This window comes from Actinia tenebrosa, unplaced genomic scaffold (genome assembly GCF_029948245.1).
Source record: "Actinia tenebrosa isolate PJP-AT-01 unplaced genomic scaffold, QUT_ActTen_1.0 PGA_scaffold2__45_contigs__length_23673736, whole genome shotgun sequence".
In the NCBI taxonomy this organism is placed as follows: domain Eukaryota; kingdom Metazoa; phylum Cnidaria; class Anthozoa; order Actiniaria; family Actiniidae; genus Actinia; species Actinia tenebrosa.
In genome coordinates, this window is record NW_028292579.1 from 12,239,136 (window position 1) to 12,256,261 (window position 17,126).

The 17,126-nt window shown below is 37.8% G+C and overlaps 1 protein-coding gene across 3 annotated transcripts in view; it reads left to right on the forward strand.

Moving 5' to 3' along the window:
• Positions 1 to 17,126, forward strand: part of LOC116306241 (uncharacterized) — a 28,818-nt gene that overhangs the window by 2,871 nt on the left and 8,821 nt on the right. The window contains exons 1-31 of one of the 3 annotated variants that reach the window (XM_089033805.1): positions 14 to 554; positions 630 to 836; positions 1,421 to 1,528; positions 1,936 to 2,080; positions 2,614 to 2,873; positions 3,418 to 3,528; positions 4,107 to 4,378; positions 4,819 to 4,971; positions 5,347 to 5,478; positions 5,644 to 5,826; positions 6,528 to 6,635; positions 7,231 to 7,294; positions 7,689 to 7,859; positions 8,426 to 8,491; positions 8,909 to 8,976; positions 9,224 to 9,433; positions 9,649 to 10,375; positions 10,472 to 12,405; positions 12,533 to 12,679; positions 12,847 to 12,972; positions 13,243 to 13,389; positions 13,592 to 13,655; positions 13,895 to 13,963; positions 14,185 to 14,258; positions 14,598 to 14,753; positions 15,071 to 15,126; positions 15,450 to 15,548; positions 15,769 to 15,831; positions 16,154 to 16,247; positions 16,645 to 16,710; positions 16,840 to 16,938. In XM_089033805.1, coding sequence (XP_088889931.1) covers positions 470 to 554; positions 630 to 836; positions 1,421 to 1,528; positions 1,936 to 2,080; positions 2,614 to 2,873; positions 3,418 to 3,528; positions 4,107 to 4,378; positions 4,819 to 4,971; positions 5,347 to 5,478; positions 5,644 to 5,826; positions 6,528 to 6,635; positions 7,231 to 7,294; positions 7,689 to 7,859; positions 8,426 to 8,491; positions 8,909 to 8,976; positions 9,224 to 9,433; positions 9,649 to 10,375; positions 10,472 to 12,405; positions 12,533 to 12,679; positions 12,847 to 12,972; positions 13,243 to 13,389; positions 13,592 to 13,655; positions 13,895 to 13,963; positions 14,185 to 14,258; positions 14,598 to 14,753; positions 15,071 to 15,126; positions 15,450 to 15,548; positions 15,769 to 15,831; positions 16,154 to 16,247; positions 16,645 to 16,710; positions 16,840 to 16,938 — 6,264 coding nt within the window. In that variant the 5' untranslated portion in view covers positions 14 to 469. Of the gene's footprint in view, positions 1 to 13; positions 555 to 629; positions 837 to 1,420; positions 1,529 to 1,935; positions 2,081 to 2,613; positions 2,874 to 3,417; positions 3,529 to 4,106; positions 4,379 to 4,818; positions 4,972 to 5,346; positions 5,479 to 5,643; positions 5,827 to 6,527; positions 6,636 to 7,230; positions 7,295 to 7,688; positions 7,860 to 8,425; positions 8,492 to 8,908; positions 8,977 to 9,223; positions 9,434 to 9,648; positions 10,376 to 10,471; positions 12,406 to 12,532; positions 12,680 to 12,846; positions 12,973 to 13,242; positions 13,390 to 13,591; positions 13,656 to 13,894; positions 13,964 to 14,184; positions 14,259 to 14,597; positions 14,754 to 15,070; positions 15,127 to 15,449; positions 15,549 to 15,768; positions 15,832 to 16,153; positions 16,248 to 16,644; positions 16,711 to 16,839; positions 16,939 to 17,126 lie in introns of those variants that run through there. The other 2 variants (XM_089033803.1, XM_031716281.2) reach the window with 2 other exon arrangements.

The window sequence follows — 17,126 nt, forward strand, 5'->3', positions numbered from 1 at the left end:
TAATTAACAGCTAGCGACAAGAGAAAAAGTATTAGACTTAATACTATAATGCAATCTAGCCAAATAAATAATACAGTTGAGTGCAGTCAATAATGAGGAGAAAACTTCAATACTTCAAAAATGTTTTCAATACTGAAATGTTTTGTCAGGGCAAGGCTAATTCTATTGTAATCTAATCTGATTTACCATTCCATGGTAAACAGAAAGCCTAACACATGTGGCAGCTCACTTTATAAGGCTATCACTAGTTCAAATTTGAATTTAGAAGTTGATTTTTGCGGAGGGTAAGTAAAACCGGAAAACCTGGAGAAAAACCCTCGGAGTCTAGGAGAGAACCATCAAACAACTCTACTCACATATGGCGCCAAGTCTTGGAATCCAACCCACATTACCTTGATGAGAAGCATGTTTCTTCACAGAATGCCACCAGTGCTTCCCACCTCACTCATAGAATAAATTGGAATTTAGCATGTTTGGTTTTGCAGAAGGAGGAACACATGTGATGCCAAGTCCAGGAATCCAACCTGAAACCCGAATCAGAGACCACAGTCTAAGTGAGAGGCGATTTGCCCTACCTATGATTCTCAAAACAAAGATTTAAAGGCAACCATTCTTATCATATTCTGCAGAAATGTCTGGTTTTGGTAGTGGAAGATCCTCTTCAGAGCTCTTGTCATCTAGCCAAGCAAATTACAAATCTGAAGATGAGAATAAGGATGGTAATCATGCTGACAGTAAAGATGAGGGAGAGCTTCCATTTGCTGGTGAATATAGTGAGCCAATGGTGTTAAGCCACCTTACAGACAATACAACTCTGAAAGACAAGTCTGATACTGGTAAGTACTGTAGTATCTTTCTTTGCTTTTCACATCAAATTTTAAGGGTGGTGCGCATGAAAAGGATATGGATGCCCTATGTTATAGTGCCAGTAAATAAGTCGGAAACCTACAGGACTTAAAATAACTGATAGTCATCAGACAATGTCCGGCCAGAATTGGAACTTGTCCAGTCAAGTCTTTGCATTGTTGGTCATTTTGAGTAATAACGTTGAGCCATAAACAAGGTGTGACCGAGCTAAAAGTAATTTGAGTGATAAATATAATCAGCAACTGACCTGCCATCATTTAAAGCTCTGACATAATAAAAATACACTTTAATCATAAAGAACAAATGTGGTCCAAACATGGCAGACCAAGAACAACAATGCAAGCAGTCAGCCATTGTAAGCGTATGCACACACACAACTACAACTGACACTATTGTCCTCAGGCAAGGAGGACTTACTAATATACAGTAAAGTGTGTTTTTTCGCCTCTTTTCTGACCCTATTTTAAGGATTTTTAAGTTATAGACAACTTATAATTATTTTAATTGCCAACCATTTCGTTGACTTGGAATTTTCAATTTTCATTCTTTCCAGCAGAGCATCCACACAGTTTTTTTAATCTCCCAGCTAGTCAAGAAGTTGATGTCACTACACAATCAAATGGTGACGCTTCAAATTTCATGGCCCTGAGTCAGAGCCAAGGTATGTGTTTGTTTCATATCACAGCTGCCCTACCTATGTAACTGGGTATCCTACTATCTGCTGCCCGGTCAGCTCAGTTGGTAAACGCTCACCTTACTACTTCATGTAAGACTACATGAAATGGCACTATTCCGTAATAAAGAATAAGGTTAGTTTTTTTTGGATTTGAGTTATGGTTAGGATTTGGATTAGGGTTTCAGGAAGTTATAATCAATAATAATTAATTAATTAATTAACTAATAGTGCCATTTCATGTAGTCTTACATGAAGTAGTAACTGTCGGTCTGTTGTGCTTACTCAAATGGCTGATAAACTAAGAACCAAAATTGATAACCAAATAAATAAACATTTTTTACTAAGCTCTCAAAATAATTCTTATTCTCATACTAAACATTCAATTATTGTAGATGAACTTCAGTTCATGCTACAGACCACAAGATCAGGTAGTGGGGATGGTGGAGAATTGATTGACAGAGTGTCGATAACATCAAGCATCAGTTTTCTACAGTCACAGACATTTCCCGAGAGTGTCTTCAGTCAGAGTCTCAGCAGGTAACTAGTTTGTTCACTTGCTATCCAATCCCTTACTTAATCAATCCAAAAACTTTTTTTATTATTTGATGTATCACCCTTACCTTATTAGCAGTTACAGTTAATTGATGTCATGCGTGACCAGTAATTCCAGGAAGTAAAATGTAGGTTTCAAGACTTCATGTTTAGATTTAAAATCTCCAATAAATCAACTACTATATTCCAAAAAAGAATTTAAAAATTAAAACAGAAAAAAATATTAAAAATTAAAAAAGGTAAAAAATAAGGATTTGAACCCAATACCATTTATGATTGTGAAATATTTTCCAAGAGAATTCACTTTCCAACCACATTGCTGAGAATTAACTAGAAAATCTTTATTTTTTAAGTTAAAAGTAATTTGAATTACCAGAGTTTTGAGCGTAGTTGGTACCTAGTCTTGGAATTACAGTGAAGACAAAGCTGCCAAAAGTCTGATCGAGACATGAGAGATATCGGTCACGTGTGACGTGAGTTAGCTGTAAGTTAACTTATAAAGGGTATATTGATTTCAGCTATAGCAGAGGGTCTGGAAGTGGAACAGATTCAGGATCAGGAAGTGACAATGACGCCAATAATCACAGAAGTGATACTGACAATGGCAGACAACAGCCGTCACCAGATCTTATTCATAATGCTGGTGATGGTAGCAATGGACATTCCTCCAGCTCTGTCGGACGGCCAGGACTAGAGGGTGCCAATTCTGATGCTGAGGATAATTATGCTGTCAGTGGCCCTTCATCTGATGTTGGAGGTTCTATTGCTGGATCAATAGGTGGGTGTAAAGCTATGATTAAAGTAGCATCCTTGCACCTTGTAAAATCAAATATATTAATAATCAACCTAGTGTTAGAATAGTAACAGTTCATTAATAGCTCAATAGCTAGCTACATGTAAGTTTTTACTGGAGCAGTATTATATTGGTGAAGAATTAGCACTCACCATTGTGTCATTTCTGTATCACTGTCAAATAGACATCAGTTTTTTTATCTGTCTGTCATCATCACGTTGTCAAAGTAGTGTGGATCCAGGTGAAACTGACACATAAAAAACTGATGTCAATTTGCTTTTTACAATGACAAAAACAACGAAAATGAAAAAACTTCTCGTTTCTAGTATTTAAAACAACCAACAGAAAGAAAAGGTTGTCATTGACATCAGCTAATTTTTCTGTCCTCTCATTGATAATAAAAAATAGCCAATCAGCAGGTGAGAAATTTGTATGTTATTGTAAAATATCCAATTCCTCATGTTCATTGAATGACTGAGGGTCTCGTTAGATAAATAATTAAATGTATTCTATGAATCATTGTTTTCAGAGCTGCGGCAGTCTGGTGAGGGAGATGATGTCATGCCTGATCTTCCTGGTGATGGAGGAGGAGGAGGTGATGGTAGTAGCGGCCACAGCAGTGATGATGGCCAACCCAACGGTACAAATCTAAGTAATCATGTCTGCTATTCTTAGCTTCCTAGAGTTGTGTCTAGAAGACTAACAAGTGCATAGATTGGAGTCTAGCACCATTTCTGGTTCAGATTATGTAGTATAAATTAAAGGAAGCAACATATTAGCAACCCATACCAAGTATTTTTCATTAATTTACCAATATATTCAACCTCTATCTTATACAAAGAATTATATGTGACAGAAAAAAAGCGAAAAAATACAGTTTATTTGATCGATGGTAGTCTATTGCCCAATTTCCATGTTGCAACTGTAGCTGAAATGAAAACAAATATAAAAGACTTTCTAGGAGAAAATGCCAATCCCTAAAATGAAGGTTGCATTGACATAGAGCATTTTCACTCATGTGAGAAGGCAGCCATAAACAGTAGAAACTTTCTGCACAGTATTTGCATAAAGATAGAGTTCAATTCCCGGAGAATAGAAAATGTATTGTTTTGGTACCCCACAATGGCCGCTGTGACGTTATGTGAAAGCACTCTAGTGAAAGCTTATTTCTTGGTATTTTTGATTAATTTTGTAACTTATCCTCATTCTCTAACCAAGGTTCTGGTCAGAACTCAAGTGCTCGATCCACACCAACCAGCTCTATTTCCAGTAACAGTGATCACTATGTTCCTATGGTAACACCTCAAGTCAGTTCATTAGGAACACTAGAAGTCGCTGGCAGCAGAGGACCACCTGTGGGCCATGCATCAGTAGATGGATCACCTCCTCTTATTCCCTCTCCACCCACCCATCCAGGGGAGTACACCAATACTTCCTTAGACCAGTTTGACGTTTTGGCATCTTCTACCCCTATGGTTAGGCCAGGAAAGGTATTGTGCTTCTTAGCTACCTAGGAGTCAAGAATGATATTACAAGCCATAACACCTATGACAGTCTGTTGATGATGAAGACTTTACTCACACTACCCTGTTAATGCAGATACACCACTGCTGAGGATATTTGACAAAAGACAGATCAATCACAGCATCCCAATATAGCTACCAAAATTATTAGCTGCATAGCTACCCACATCCCCAGCATAGCTACCCACATCCCCAGCATAGCTACCTACATCCCCAGCATAGCTACCCACATCCCCAGCATAACTACCCACATCTCCAGCATAGCTACCCAATTTCCCAGTATAGCTCCCCAAATCTCTGTCAAATCCCAGGGCTCATTATCGACGTGCAGTTATGTCCCTGGGTCTACGATAGTGACAATCAAGAAAAGAAATTAAGCTAAAACTAAATGTAATTGTTCTTTTTAGAATGCATTTAACTTTGAGACTCCAGTCAACATAGAGTCCTCAGCAATTGGTTCACAGTATCTATTAGCAACACATCCCACAAGGCAAGGACAGGGAGGTATTGTAGTACAACCTACCATGCAGCAGCAGGATGGAAGTTTCCATCTCTCACAGGTTAGTAGTGCCGTAAATCCTCTATTTAGCCCCCCAGGGGGCTTATTTATTTCAGGCATGCTTGAGGGAGGGCTTATTGGAGAGAGGGGGCTTAATAGAGAGGGGGGCTTATTAATTTAGTTGTGTCAGTGAGTTGTTTGTAGGGTGTCAATGGGTTGTTGGTAGGGTGTCAGTGGATTGTTGGTATAATCCAATGGGTTTTTTGTTAAGTAGTGGTGGTAGAGTGTTAGTGGGTGATGATAGGGTCTCAATTGGGTGTGGATGGTGTGCATAATGGTTAGTGAAAGGTTTTTCACTTTAACCAGATCCTTAGCACTTTGAGGTAACATTGGTAAAGTGCCAGTGAAGGTAATACTTAATATGTTCTGTTAACAGATATTAGAAAGTTCAAGAACCAGGGATGATCATGACAACACTCTAACAGAAGCAGCATCAATTGACTTTGAAGCTCAAGGACTAACTCCAAGACCACCACTACGCAACATCTCTGACAGTGACCAGGATAAGGTTAGCACCCCAGAGCAAATATTTTTTTCTGTATCTGACTTTGAATGGATAAAGTCCTATACTACTATGATAGTCATAGATGATAATATTATGAATTGCAATATTATTATCAAAATGAAAATTTTTATTAAAAAATAAATAAATTTGATATTGATTTTTTTCCAGACTCTTACTTCTAAAACTCCAGCAAGAGGTCATGGTAATCTGGCAACAAGTAACCTAAGTGAAGGTCAACCAAGAGACTCTGATATCTTGAACCTTGGCACCAGTGTTAACTCCTCTATTGGATTTCAAGAAAGTTTCCTTGGACTATCTGCCAGTGCTGTCGATAACTCTCTACTGTGGAAGGTAAGAAAATTAATGGTAAGATATTATCAAGTAATAGTATCATTAAGTTTGAAATAAAATACCACTTCACACTTTATCTTACAGGTCTTTCACTATTTATAATGACCACATAAAATGAGATTCAGTCATGCGAAATAGAAAAACATTACTCTCAGACACTATGCTGTAATTAATTCTGTTAACTTGGCTATTCACAAATTTTTCCTTGAACGTGTAGTTCCAGAAATTATCCATGCCCCACCCACAAAGGAATTTGGAATTTCCGATTGGTGGGGGGGGGGGGGGGGTGGGGCAGAGAAAGAACAAAATTACAAAGTTCGTATGGAATAAAATTGGAATTTCTAGGGTAGGGTAGTCTTTAAGAAAATTCCTCAGTGGGGGCAGGGTATGGATAATTGTATATAATGGTCTGAACCCAGGTGAATGAATGTTAATCGAGGTATTATGATCATCCGGGTGGATGTAGTATGGATAATTATTAGAACTACACAATTCTCACATTTTCGGTTTGTCTCTTCCAATGTCTTCAGTGATATAAATAATATAAAAGCCTTCTCAAATTAAGGTTTTGGACTTGAAATAGTGTCTCACAAAGTCTCCCATTGGTCATTCATCACCCTACTATGAATTTATTATGTGCCATGAGTTTAAAAAGTGATAAGAGAGCTACTCTGCAATTGTGATGGTTTTTTTTTATGCAGTCAACGCCAAAAGATGATGAGGGTGACACTACAGGAGCAACACCTGGGATTGTCTTTGAAGGGAATGCTAGACCTTCGACAGTTGCAGACGAATACAAAGATATACAGGTTACTTTACACAGGGGAAAAAACGGATTCCCAAATTGGGAATTTGTTGGGAATTTCTTTGAATTCCCAAGGAATTCCCATCCAATTCCCAGAGAGAACGAAATTGGAAACGTGGCACTGATTCCCAATGTTAGTCTGTTGGGAATTTTGTTTTTCTATTGGGTATTAGAAGGAAATTCCCAACCATTCCCAATTTGGGAATCTGGGTTTTTTCCCCCTGTCTTACACACTTCATATCATGTTTCTACCACTCCATAAATAGACCACTAGTAGCTAAATCGATCAGAGGACACAATTTCCAATAGTCCTTTAGTTTATAGTTCATCTATACTAAAATCCAATTAATCCCAATTGATCCACTTAGGCATGGTAGTGTTCCATAATAAAACATATATCATTCTCTTTGGAGAAAGATGTTTTTTAGAGTATCATCCTGCATATTAAACAAAGACATAACTAACAAGGGAATGACACAAAATGTGAAATGGAAAACTATGGAATGAGTCCTTTATATTACTCTAATAGTTGAAAAACTTACCCAAATGTTTTAATCTGATTGAATTAAGTTTGAGACATAGCATTCTTTTCTTTTTAGAACAATACTTCAGGCATAACAGCAGACAAGGATGTAAGAAAGAAGTCTCAATTAACTAATCAAGGTAACATCAAGTTAATTGAAGCTGTTAAAAGCAGCAGTATGGCCATAATCAAGACTCAAGTATGGACTAACTTACTTCTTCATGTTTGAAGAATACCAGGATGTTAGTCCATTCTTAGAAGCAATTCTATGCTGCATAGCTTCCCACTCTAGTGCTACTCTATTAATATTGATTTTTAAGAATTTTTTAAGAATATTAAACAACAAAGGCTATTTACAGCCCAAAGATTACAATACAAAGGCTTTACATTTGTGTCGGCTTGAGGTTTGTTATCTCAGAAGCTTGTCATGAAATAAAAAATAAACAGTACCAGGGGTACAATTTTTTTTTTTAATTTCATTTTTTTTTTCGTTGTTATTTATTTAATATATTCTTTATACCTTTTTCATTTCAGGTCATCCCAGTGGGTCACAACCAAGGTTACCTCAGGATGATTCATCAGCCAAGAGGCTACAGACACCAGGAGGGTCAGAGGAACAGACAATACCTTTCTCTAGCTGGGGGGCACAGGATTCTAGATTTTCATCATCAATGGCTGGTGTATATAATCCATTTGATAATGAAGGTAATATTCAGTTGTAACTGGTGTTGGAAAACCATAGTTCCATTTTTTTCATCTATCTATTCATTCATTCGTTTATTTATTCATTCATTTATTCAATTCATATTTTTCATTCATTCATTCAATTCATTTTTTTCATTCGTTCATTTGACTCATGTTTTTCATTCATCCATTCATTCATCAATTCATTTATTTGATTTATGTCTTTCATTTAATAGTATTTATTCATTCATGTATTCAATTCATATTTTTCATTCATTCATTCAATTCATATTTTTCATTCATTCATTCATTTGATATGTTTTTCATTTATTTATTCATTCAGTTATTCATATTTGACCTTCACCATTTCCTTCTGATCTGTACTTGGTTCCCATTTAAGCGTCAATTTTTAATCTCCCTCCCTTTTTCCCATTCTTCTCTTTCCTCCTCCTCCTTTGTCCCATTCCACATTCTATCCCATTCATCCTTCCCTTTTCTTGTTTTTCTCTCTGATATTCGTAATAACTTCATAATCACTCATAATTGGTTGATGTAAGAAGATAAAATAATTTTACTTTACCCTTCAGCTTCAACTTTCCTTGGAGAAAATACTGACTGGAAAGAGGAACAGGACATTAATTTCTCTGCTGCAGGTACATATCTATACTACACCTCAGTATTATCAGAAAATAAAGTATAAATCAGGGGAATGAAGGGTTTTACATATTTTTTTTTTCTTTTCAAATAGCCACCCAATCCAACCCCCTTGATCTGCTTTTGGATGTGTCTCAATAACTGGGTAACATTTGGACACCTCCACACCTCTAGTATTTTCAATTACTCCAATAAATACTCTGAATGTTTAGATGGACTCTGTGTGAGCCAAACTATTTACATGACTCTTTAAACTATTGGACTATGGTAATCACTAGACCTTCTCGCGTATATATTTATACACTCCACTAGTAAACTTCACTTGATAATGACATCTGACAATGTCAAAACATTAAATAAATCTGTTAAATATATTTGAAATATTGCTAATAATAGTTTCCATGTGTTACTCTTAGGGGATCCAGAAGCCATTCTTGCAGCAGATGAGAAAAGCTTTAAAAGAGAACATCAGTTTGATGCTCCAGTATGTACTCTAAATTACTAAATAGTTTGCATCCTTTTACCGAAAACATTAGATACATTTTTCACTGCATATTATGGAACCTTAGTTTAAACATGGTGCCCCGTTCAGCTAAGAGCTGTTATCCAGAGGGGCCCATTGAATGCTTTAGAATCTCCCTTGCCCAACCATGACAGTGAGAGGAAAAGTAATATTAGTCTTTTAATGATATTACTATGACCTTATAAGATTAATGTCTTTCCTCGTACAGGTCCACCTGTCACCAGCCGATGTAACCGCCAACCATGACTGGACCATTCCTGATGAAAGCGCTTTCATGGCAAGGTCTTCTTTAGCCAAAATTGTGGCAGTAAATGATCCCGATGATAAAGGAGAAGTGCGCATCTCACTTGGTGCATTCATAGCAGCTGGATCAGCCGAGCTGGGATCACTTGAGATGTCAAACCCAGATAGACCAAGGGTGAGGATTGATGTGAAACAAGTCAACAGTTTTTTCTTATCTGGACCGACTTTTTCCCATGATTGCATAAAATATCAAGACTTTGGCTGTTTTATCTTCCTCAGCCCATGGTTTTGGCACAGCACAGCATAAGTCTTAATCAATAATTCTTTATTGACAACTTTTAGCAGTACATACTGATAATTTGCTAATAATATGTCATTTTATAATTTCAGCCTCATTTTGGGGATGGACATATCATAAACACACCTTCTCCACAACCCCCTCCAAGGCTCATCACCAGAGACTTTGCAGAACAACATCACTTTGAGGACCCTGAAAAACTCAATGAATATTCCGTATTTCAAGCCACTCCAAACAAGCAAACCAATATTCCAGACCCTAAGTATGGAGAATCGGAAATTTCCACTGTGAAGAAGGCACCAAAGAGTTTCAAGAATAGACAAGGATCGACTGGGTCAGAGAATGCATTTGAAATAAAGAAGACAAATCTTGATAAGCAATATAATGAACTTAGACACAAGTCTGCAAAGGAGCGGCGCGGCAGCCAGGGCAGTACACAAAGCTCTCACAGCTCTAGCAGTAAAAGTAGTGTTCAGAGTGTTGTTCTTAAGAAAGAAAAAAGCAGAAAGCAAAGGACAGTGAGTGAAGGGAGTGCTGAAGACTCTAAACAACGGCACCAAAGAAGACAACGAGAGCCTGATGGCTGTCCTGATAAGGAAAGCACAGGAGGTGCGATGAAATCCATGCAACCACGCAGTAAAAGTACTAAAGATACATTAAAAAGTAAAGAATCACAAGATGATACTTCATCTGCCATTAGACATAACGCATCTTCAAGTAAACCAGGACACAGGACATCGGCGTCTAGGAAAGTGGTTGATGGACAAGACATTGGTGTCAGTTCCAAAGGTGGAGTCTCCATGGAACCACCACCACATGGTAAGATTTGAAAGTTGTAAGATAACTTAGGAGAGCCAGCCAGTCTTGTATTGCTAATACTAATAATAATGATGATGATTATCTCTTCTTTGATAGGCTCTACAAGCTCATATCCAAGACAAACAGTGAACAAACAACAACAAAAAGCAAAGGAACAAATGACCTCTAGTACGAGTGATATGAGTGAGGTCAGCGCCAAGAACACAGGGTCCAGTATGTCAAGCATCCTGACGTCAGGAAGCTTTGGTTCTCTAAATCAACAAGAACTGGCAGACTTTATTGCTAAAGCTATTAACATACCACCTGAACATATTGAACAGTTATTGAATGCTGCTTCAGAAGCCAAAAGTAAAAGCCATCACAGCACAGCTAAAGACTCTCACCAAGTGTTGCCTGAAAAAGACATGGATGGCACCACACATGATCAATCAAGTTCTCCTAAGGAATTGGAATCAATTAACCAAAGTCCAGAACTCAAATCAATCAAGCCCATTGCATCAAGTAGTCCTCACGATGTGGTGTTATCACCTAGTATTACATCACAAAGTATGACAAATCACCTTGCATCACCTGCTAATATACAGTGCAGTACCTTGTTAGACTCCATGACGTCTCCTCCCCAAGACGGGGTATCTAGTTATTCTATCAACTCTAGTGTTTTTGTTCATGACAGCCCTGGTAATGTTTCAGTCATTGAAAACAGCACCATGATGGAATCACCTGCAAAAGATACCCCACTCTCTCCACCCCCAGATCCATTCAGTGGCAATCAGATTGATCCATACTTTGGAAAAACATATACCATAAAAGATAAGAATGGGACAAGTGCTCATGCAGTAGACCCTCTCAAAAACAGGGCAAACAATATTGAAAAGAGACTTGATAAATCTTTGTCTCCGGACAAGGATGCGACAAGAAGATCATCAGCTGATTTTCAACCTGTTGCTTCAATGACAACATCCTCTGTAGGCACAGAAGATTTGACCTTGATAGAGTCTCCAGAGAAATACAGCCCTAACAAATTAGAGAGATCATTTGACAGTGCTGTGTATTCCAAGTCTCCCTATACAGAGAGTAAAAGTAGGCACTCATGGCCAAAAACAGGGGTAGATTCACCTTACGAAAAAGCTGAGGTGGTGAGAAGTGGCTATCCAGTTGCTGCTTCTTCATATTCACCTGTTCTATCCATGACTAGTGAATCTGGAAACTACATGAGACCTGTTACAATAGGAGTACCACCACCTCTTCGTGTAGTATCACCTTTAGCAATACCATCATCACAGTTTCCAGGACAGACTGGAAACTTAGGGTATCCTGGTCCTCAAGGATTTGGGTTTCAACCTGGAGGATATGTGCCAAATATTAATGGTCCTTTGAGTGGAACATTTCCTATGCATTATCCAGCATTTCCACTCCCTAATCAAGCAGTTCAAAGACAGTACCCTAGTGGTATTTACCCACCTGATGGGTACTCTGTTCCTGGCTTTATGGGACCAGGTGCAATTTCAGTTGGACATCAAACTCACCAAGTTCCTCCTTATAGTATTTATAGCAACAACCAGCAGGCATTGCATCTTAATACTGTATCAGCTGGCATTGCTCCAAGACTTGCAACGAATACGCAGACATTCTCTTGGCAGGCACAAGGTGCTGTCCCTCATACAACAGAGCAGGGGCAGCAGCATTTACAGACTGCTCCTGCAGGACTTCTGCAGCTTGGCCAGCCACTAACATCTCAAGGAATGACATTGGGCTCTGATTCCCAGCCAACCAATACACAAAACAGAACTACAAACTCTCTTACTCCTATAGTGGTCCCAGGAGAGGTTAAATTACCTCCTGTATGTCCTGTTGGTATTCAAACGCGCAGCTTATTGACCCTGCATAATTCCAGTAGTAAATGGATCTACTGTATGGTCAAGGTTGCTTACTGTACTGTGAATGGTGCTCAGGTCACCAACTCTGTAGATAACCCATTCTTTGTGCCTTCAAGACTCATTATTAATCCTCATACAACAATTCCAATTGAGGTAAGAGAGCCTTAAATCAATTTCCAACTTAAATGATAAATAAATAATATTGATAATAATATTTGCAGGTCATAGAAAGTTATTGATATATCCAATGATGTTATTAAAAGCAATTTCCCATTTTCAGGTTATATTCAAGCCTCGTCTAACAGGGCTACACTCAGCACAATTACATGTCACCTCTTCTCCTGTGGCTTCTGATGGTCAGCAGAGTGCTGAGACTTTACCAAGTCTTGTTGCTCTTGAGGCAGTGGCCGAGCAGCCTGATATTGAGGTATTGATCCTCGTCGATGTTATGACAGGAATGTGACAAAGAAAATCAATACTGATTTGACACAGATCTATGTCTAATGTACTAGCTAATTGATTTGTTGGCAATTGATTTAGAAAAATAATGGAAGAAAAAATGAGGATTCCTAATAATTGCTATGTATTTGGTAGGTTTTGTCAGAGGACAGCCAGGTTGTGGATTTTGGTGAGATGGTTGCTAACAGTAAGCACTCCAGACCACTTCGACTCATCAACAAAGGGAAGGCAGCTATTCCCATAAGACTAACTATAACACCAGTAAGTACTCACAAGACAACTTTCTTGACTTGTCAGCAGGGTAAGAGGCAGATGCAAGAGTCAGTATAATATCATTATAACCATACAATAATAGTAAGCTGTGTGATGATTGTTACCCTAAAAAAACCCAGGGGGGGGGGAGGCTAGAAAGTCACTTTACAACTTGTGAATGCACATCCCTCATTAATAGTTATTGTGTTGTATTATATTATTATCACGCTGGTTGTTCTGGGTAGGTAATAAATGTTGTCATTAATCATTTCTCAACAGAATGCCACTTCCCTTCATTGTTTCTCATTTGTTAATGCTGATTCATCACCCAAGAAAAGCTCCTCTTCTACTCCACCTTCTAAAGTTGCTGTCAACAAAGGCATTTTGTCTATCCATAAAGTTGTTTTGAGTGGCACACAAACAGTGGTTGGTATAAAAACTTCAACTTAGAACATAGTTGTTTTTTCCTGAATATTGACAGCTGGTAGGGTACTTGGGACAACAGGAGCAAGGGTATAGGCCTATTGTTAGGGATGGCTATTGACTTATAATTTGTTTATCTTTTGTTGAAAAAAGTGTCATGTAAACTTGATTCCAAATTAATTGTTTTATCGTTGTCAATTCACAGAATAGTTCATTAGATCCTCATGTCATTTGGATTCTCTTTCAAGCACCTCAGAAAACAGATCCAGGTATGGAAATAACAGTTTACCTGAGTTTCCTGTAATATACAAAAATAAAATACTACTAACACTGCCATCTTAATACCAGTTAACCTTTTTACAGTCATGGGAGGTACAATTAAAGGGTACTTAACAATATCATGTCACATGACTCCTTTGCCGACTAGGACAACCTTTTGTATGAGTCATATAAGTCTAGAACTATTCTTTATATTCCATATAATATTGCAACATTGCCTTTGTTTTAGGTTTTGGATCTCTCGGTCTTCCAGATGAGTTCACTGCTAGAGTAGATATTGAAATGGACTGCGATGAAGGTTTGTAACAACTCAACACATTGTGACATTTACTTCAATACGTACAAAAACACTCCTGCCCAAATCATATAAAGAACCTGAAATGTTCAAAGTTATTTTACTATATATGCATTTGTCATTCCTTTGTCGGATTTTTGTGTCCTTGAAAAGGAAAACCTTTGATCACAAATTCAATATTTCTATACTGACTTGATAACTAACCTTGCTTCTTGTACCTAAAGGTCCTATAATTGGAAGTGTTCTTGTCAAGGCCACTGTTGGTGTAGCAAGACTTCATACTCCCAAAAGTTTACAGGTTAGCAACAGATAAATCACAGTTGATAAAAATGTTTCTTGACCAGTGTTTTGGACCATGTGGATGTACTAGAAATGTGTGGCAACCAATTGAAAGACATGACTTTGTATAGCTAACAAATGTAACTTGGCTGTGGCACTTGCATTACTTAGGAATGACCAAAACTCATTTGTCAATGGTAAATGTTAATGAAAGCCAATCATTAGTTAGCTGCATTTGCAAGATATCATCAGCATGGCAACAACCTTTGCTGTTAGGAATTGTTGCAACTGTCTTTAGTGTTCACCATCTTTTATGCAACTTCCACTCCTACCTCACACTTGCTATTCTATTTTCCAGGCTCTGACATTGTCAGGTGTAGTTGGACAGAGGATTAGTAGGGGCTTCCCTGTGAGAAATGCTGGCAACATCAGCCTGCAAGTAGACCTTAAGATCCTTAAAGATGTTGAATATTTTACTGTGACTCCAAGCAGAACAGTACTCAGACCTCAGCAGGTAAGAAAAGCAGAGCAACTATACCTTAGGTTAAAAAGAAAGATTAACCTAACCTACCCACAACTCACTGGCATCATACTGACAACATACCCATAACCTACTAACAACCCACCATAACCTACCCACAACTCACTGGCATCATACTGGCAACATACCCATAACCTACTAACAACCCACCATAACCTACCCACTGATAACCTCCCAAAGTATTTCTGACAACCTATTGGCAACAGATAATTTTGTCTTTTTAAAAATTACTTAAATTCAATATTTACATCTTTTCATAATAATGTTCTTTAATTCTTACTGTATTCCAGGAAGTGGAAGTAACAGTACAGTTCAAACCAACCAAACCAGACTCAGTGATAGACAGGTAACAAACAATATGTCTAGCATTAGCGCTAATGCCTGAGTTTTCCATTTCAGTTTGTCCCACTCTTTTTGGTGGTTTGAAGGCATAGAAATACAATGCTTGCCATTCACCTGTGGATGGTGCTGATTCACTTACTGTGTTAAAGTACTAAATCTACACACAATCCAAATAACTTTGTCAATCAAAAAATGTCATGGCCAAACCATCAAAAATTTATGAAGTGATTCCATGTTTAGAGTTGACTGGGACACAGAAACAAGGGAAGCACTAAACCAAAGATAATCTGTTTAATTTGCTCCTCAGTCTTCTTGATTTGTTTTCAGTACTCTTGTGATGAGTGTGCTTCCTGATGGTCCAGAGTATGATGTACTGCTCAGAGGAATGGCGACATCTGAAAAGAAGACTCTATCAAAACAGGAAAGGTACTGAGACTAAATATTGTGTGGACCCATTGGACAGTTCTCCATCACATACCATCCAAATTGGCTTTGATATACCTTAGTTTCATACTTGTATTTCTGAATGATACTTTGTGGCTATCTTTAAGTCATTGCACTGTAACATGCAAATTTGTAAAAAATAATTGGCAATAGGTATTCTTGCTGATGAATGTTCCTAATATTGTTCTTATTGCTTTTCAAGCCCTGTTCTGCTGTGTAACAAACCTGTTGTATGTTGGGGTGGAGTTGCCATTGGGAAAGCAGTGTAAGTAACAGACCCTGGTTTTGCATACTTGGACACAAGCACCATCACGTGATGGCAGCCATGACAGGAAGCACAACTTTCTTTTCAACACTTCTTTTTCCCCTAGGAAAGTGAATTCTTTCTCATGTATATCAGATTAGACCCAACTCATTTGTTCCTGCCTCCTGTCATGGCTGCCATCACATGATGGTGCAAAATCTCTATTAAAGATTTTTTTAATGGTTTTTAGTTTTGGCCAATAATTTGTTTTGTGGAAAAGGAAAAGAAAGAAAGAAAGAAAGAAAGAAAGAAAGATCGTGCATAACATTCTTTATTTTTTCAGTCAACAAAAAGTAGTACTAAAACACAATGGACAGATGCCATCCAAGAAACTAAAACTGCAACTTTCAATACAGGCACAACACCCAGACTTTCAGGTATGTATCATAGCTAAATGTGCAGAACGATGTTTCCTGGGTTGAACCAGCAGCACGGTTCCACTACTGGGTTACACGGATAAGGTGAAAATTCTCTTCTCTTTATGTTTGGAAAATTTCAAGGTTTAGCTGGCTCAGGGCTTAAAATAAGTCCAGACAAATTGGTTTTAGCTCAGCCATGCCCCGTGTTTGGCTCAACATTACTGGTGAAAATGACTGGCAAGACAAAGATTTGATCAGACAAGTTCCATCTTGCAGGACATTGTCTGATGACCATCCATTATTTTAAGACCTGGCTGCTCAATGTATGATTATATGTATTTGACTCCTGGTTTGATGATTAAATAACTTTATTTTTGTTGCAGTCATCTAAGAAAAGTATTATTCAAATTTTCAGCTTCAGAATACATTTGGTAAAGTAGATGAGAAATCTCTGGCATCTATTGTTGGTTTAGCACCTCAGGTATGTTAACCTTCTTTCAACCTGGTTTAAAGTCTAGTTACCCCTTTCAAATTTATTGATTTAGGGTTAGGGTTAGTTGGTTTAATTGAATTTAAAATACTCATTTCAGTGCTTGTATCATATTTGCAGGAAGAGCTACCAGTTCACATCTTATTTGCTCCCTCAACTCTTGGTTTAATATCCAGTGCTCTTGTAATCAGAACCCTCTCTGGAGGAACCAAATCCAAGGTAAGGCTGCTTAACAATGGACTGCTCTGCTTTGCAATACTCTGTTCTCCTTTGTTCTGCTCTGCTTAATTGACCATGCTGTTCTTTTAAGAAGGTTAAAAAGGTTTTTTGGTTTATGTTTTTGCATATTAACCTGTTTCAATTTAATTAAGGAATATCAACTATAATGTGGTCAACTAATTTGATTG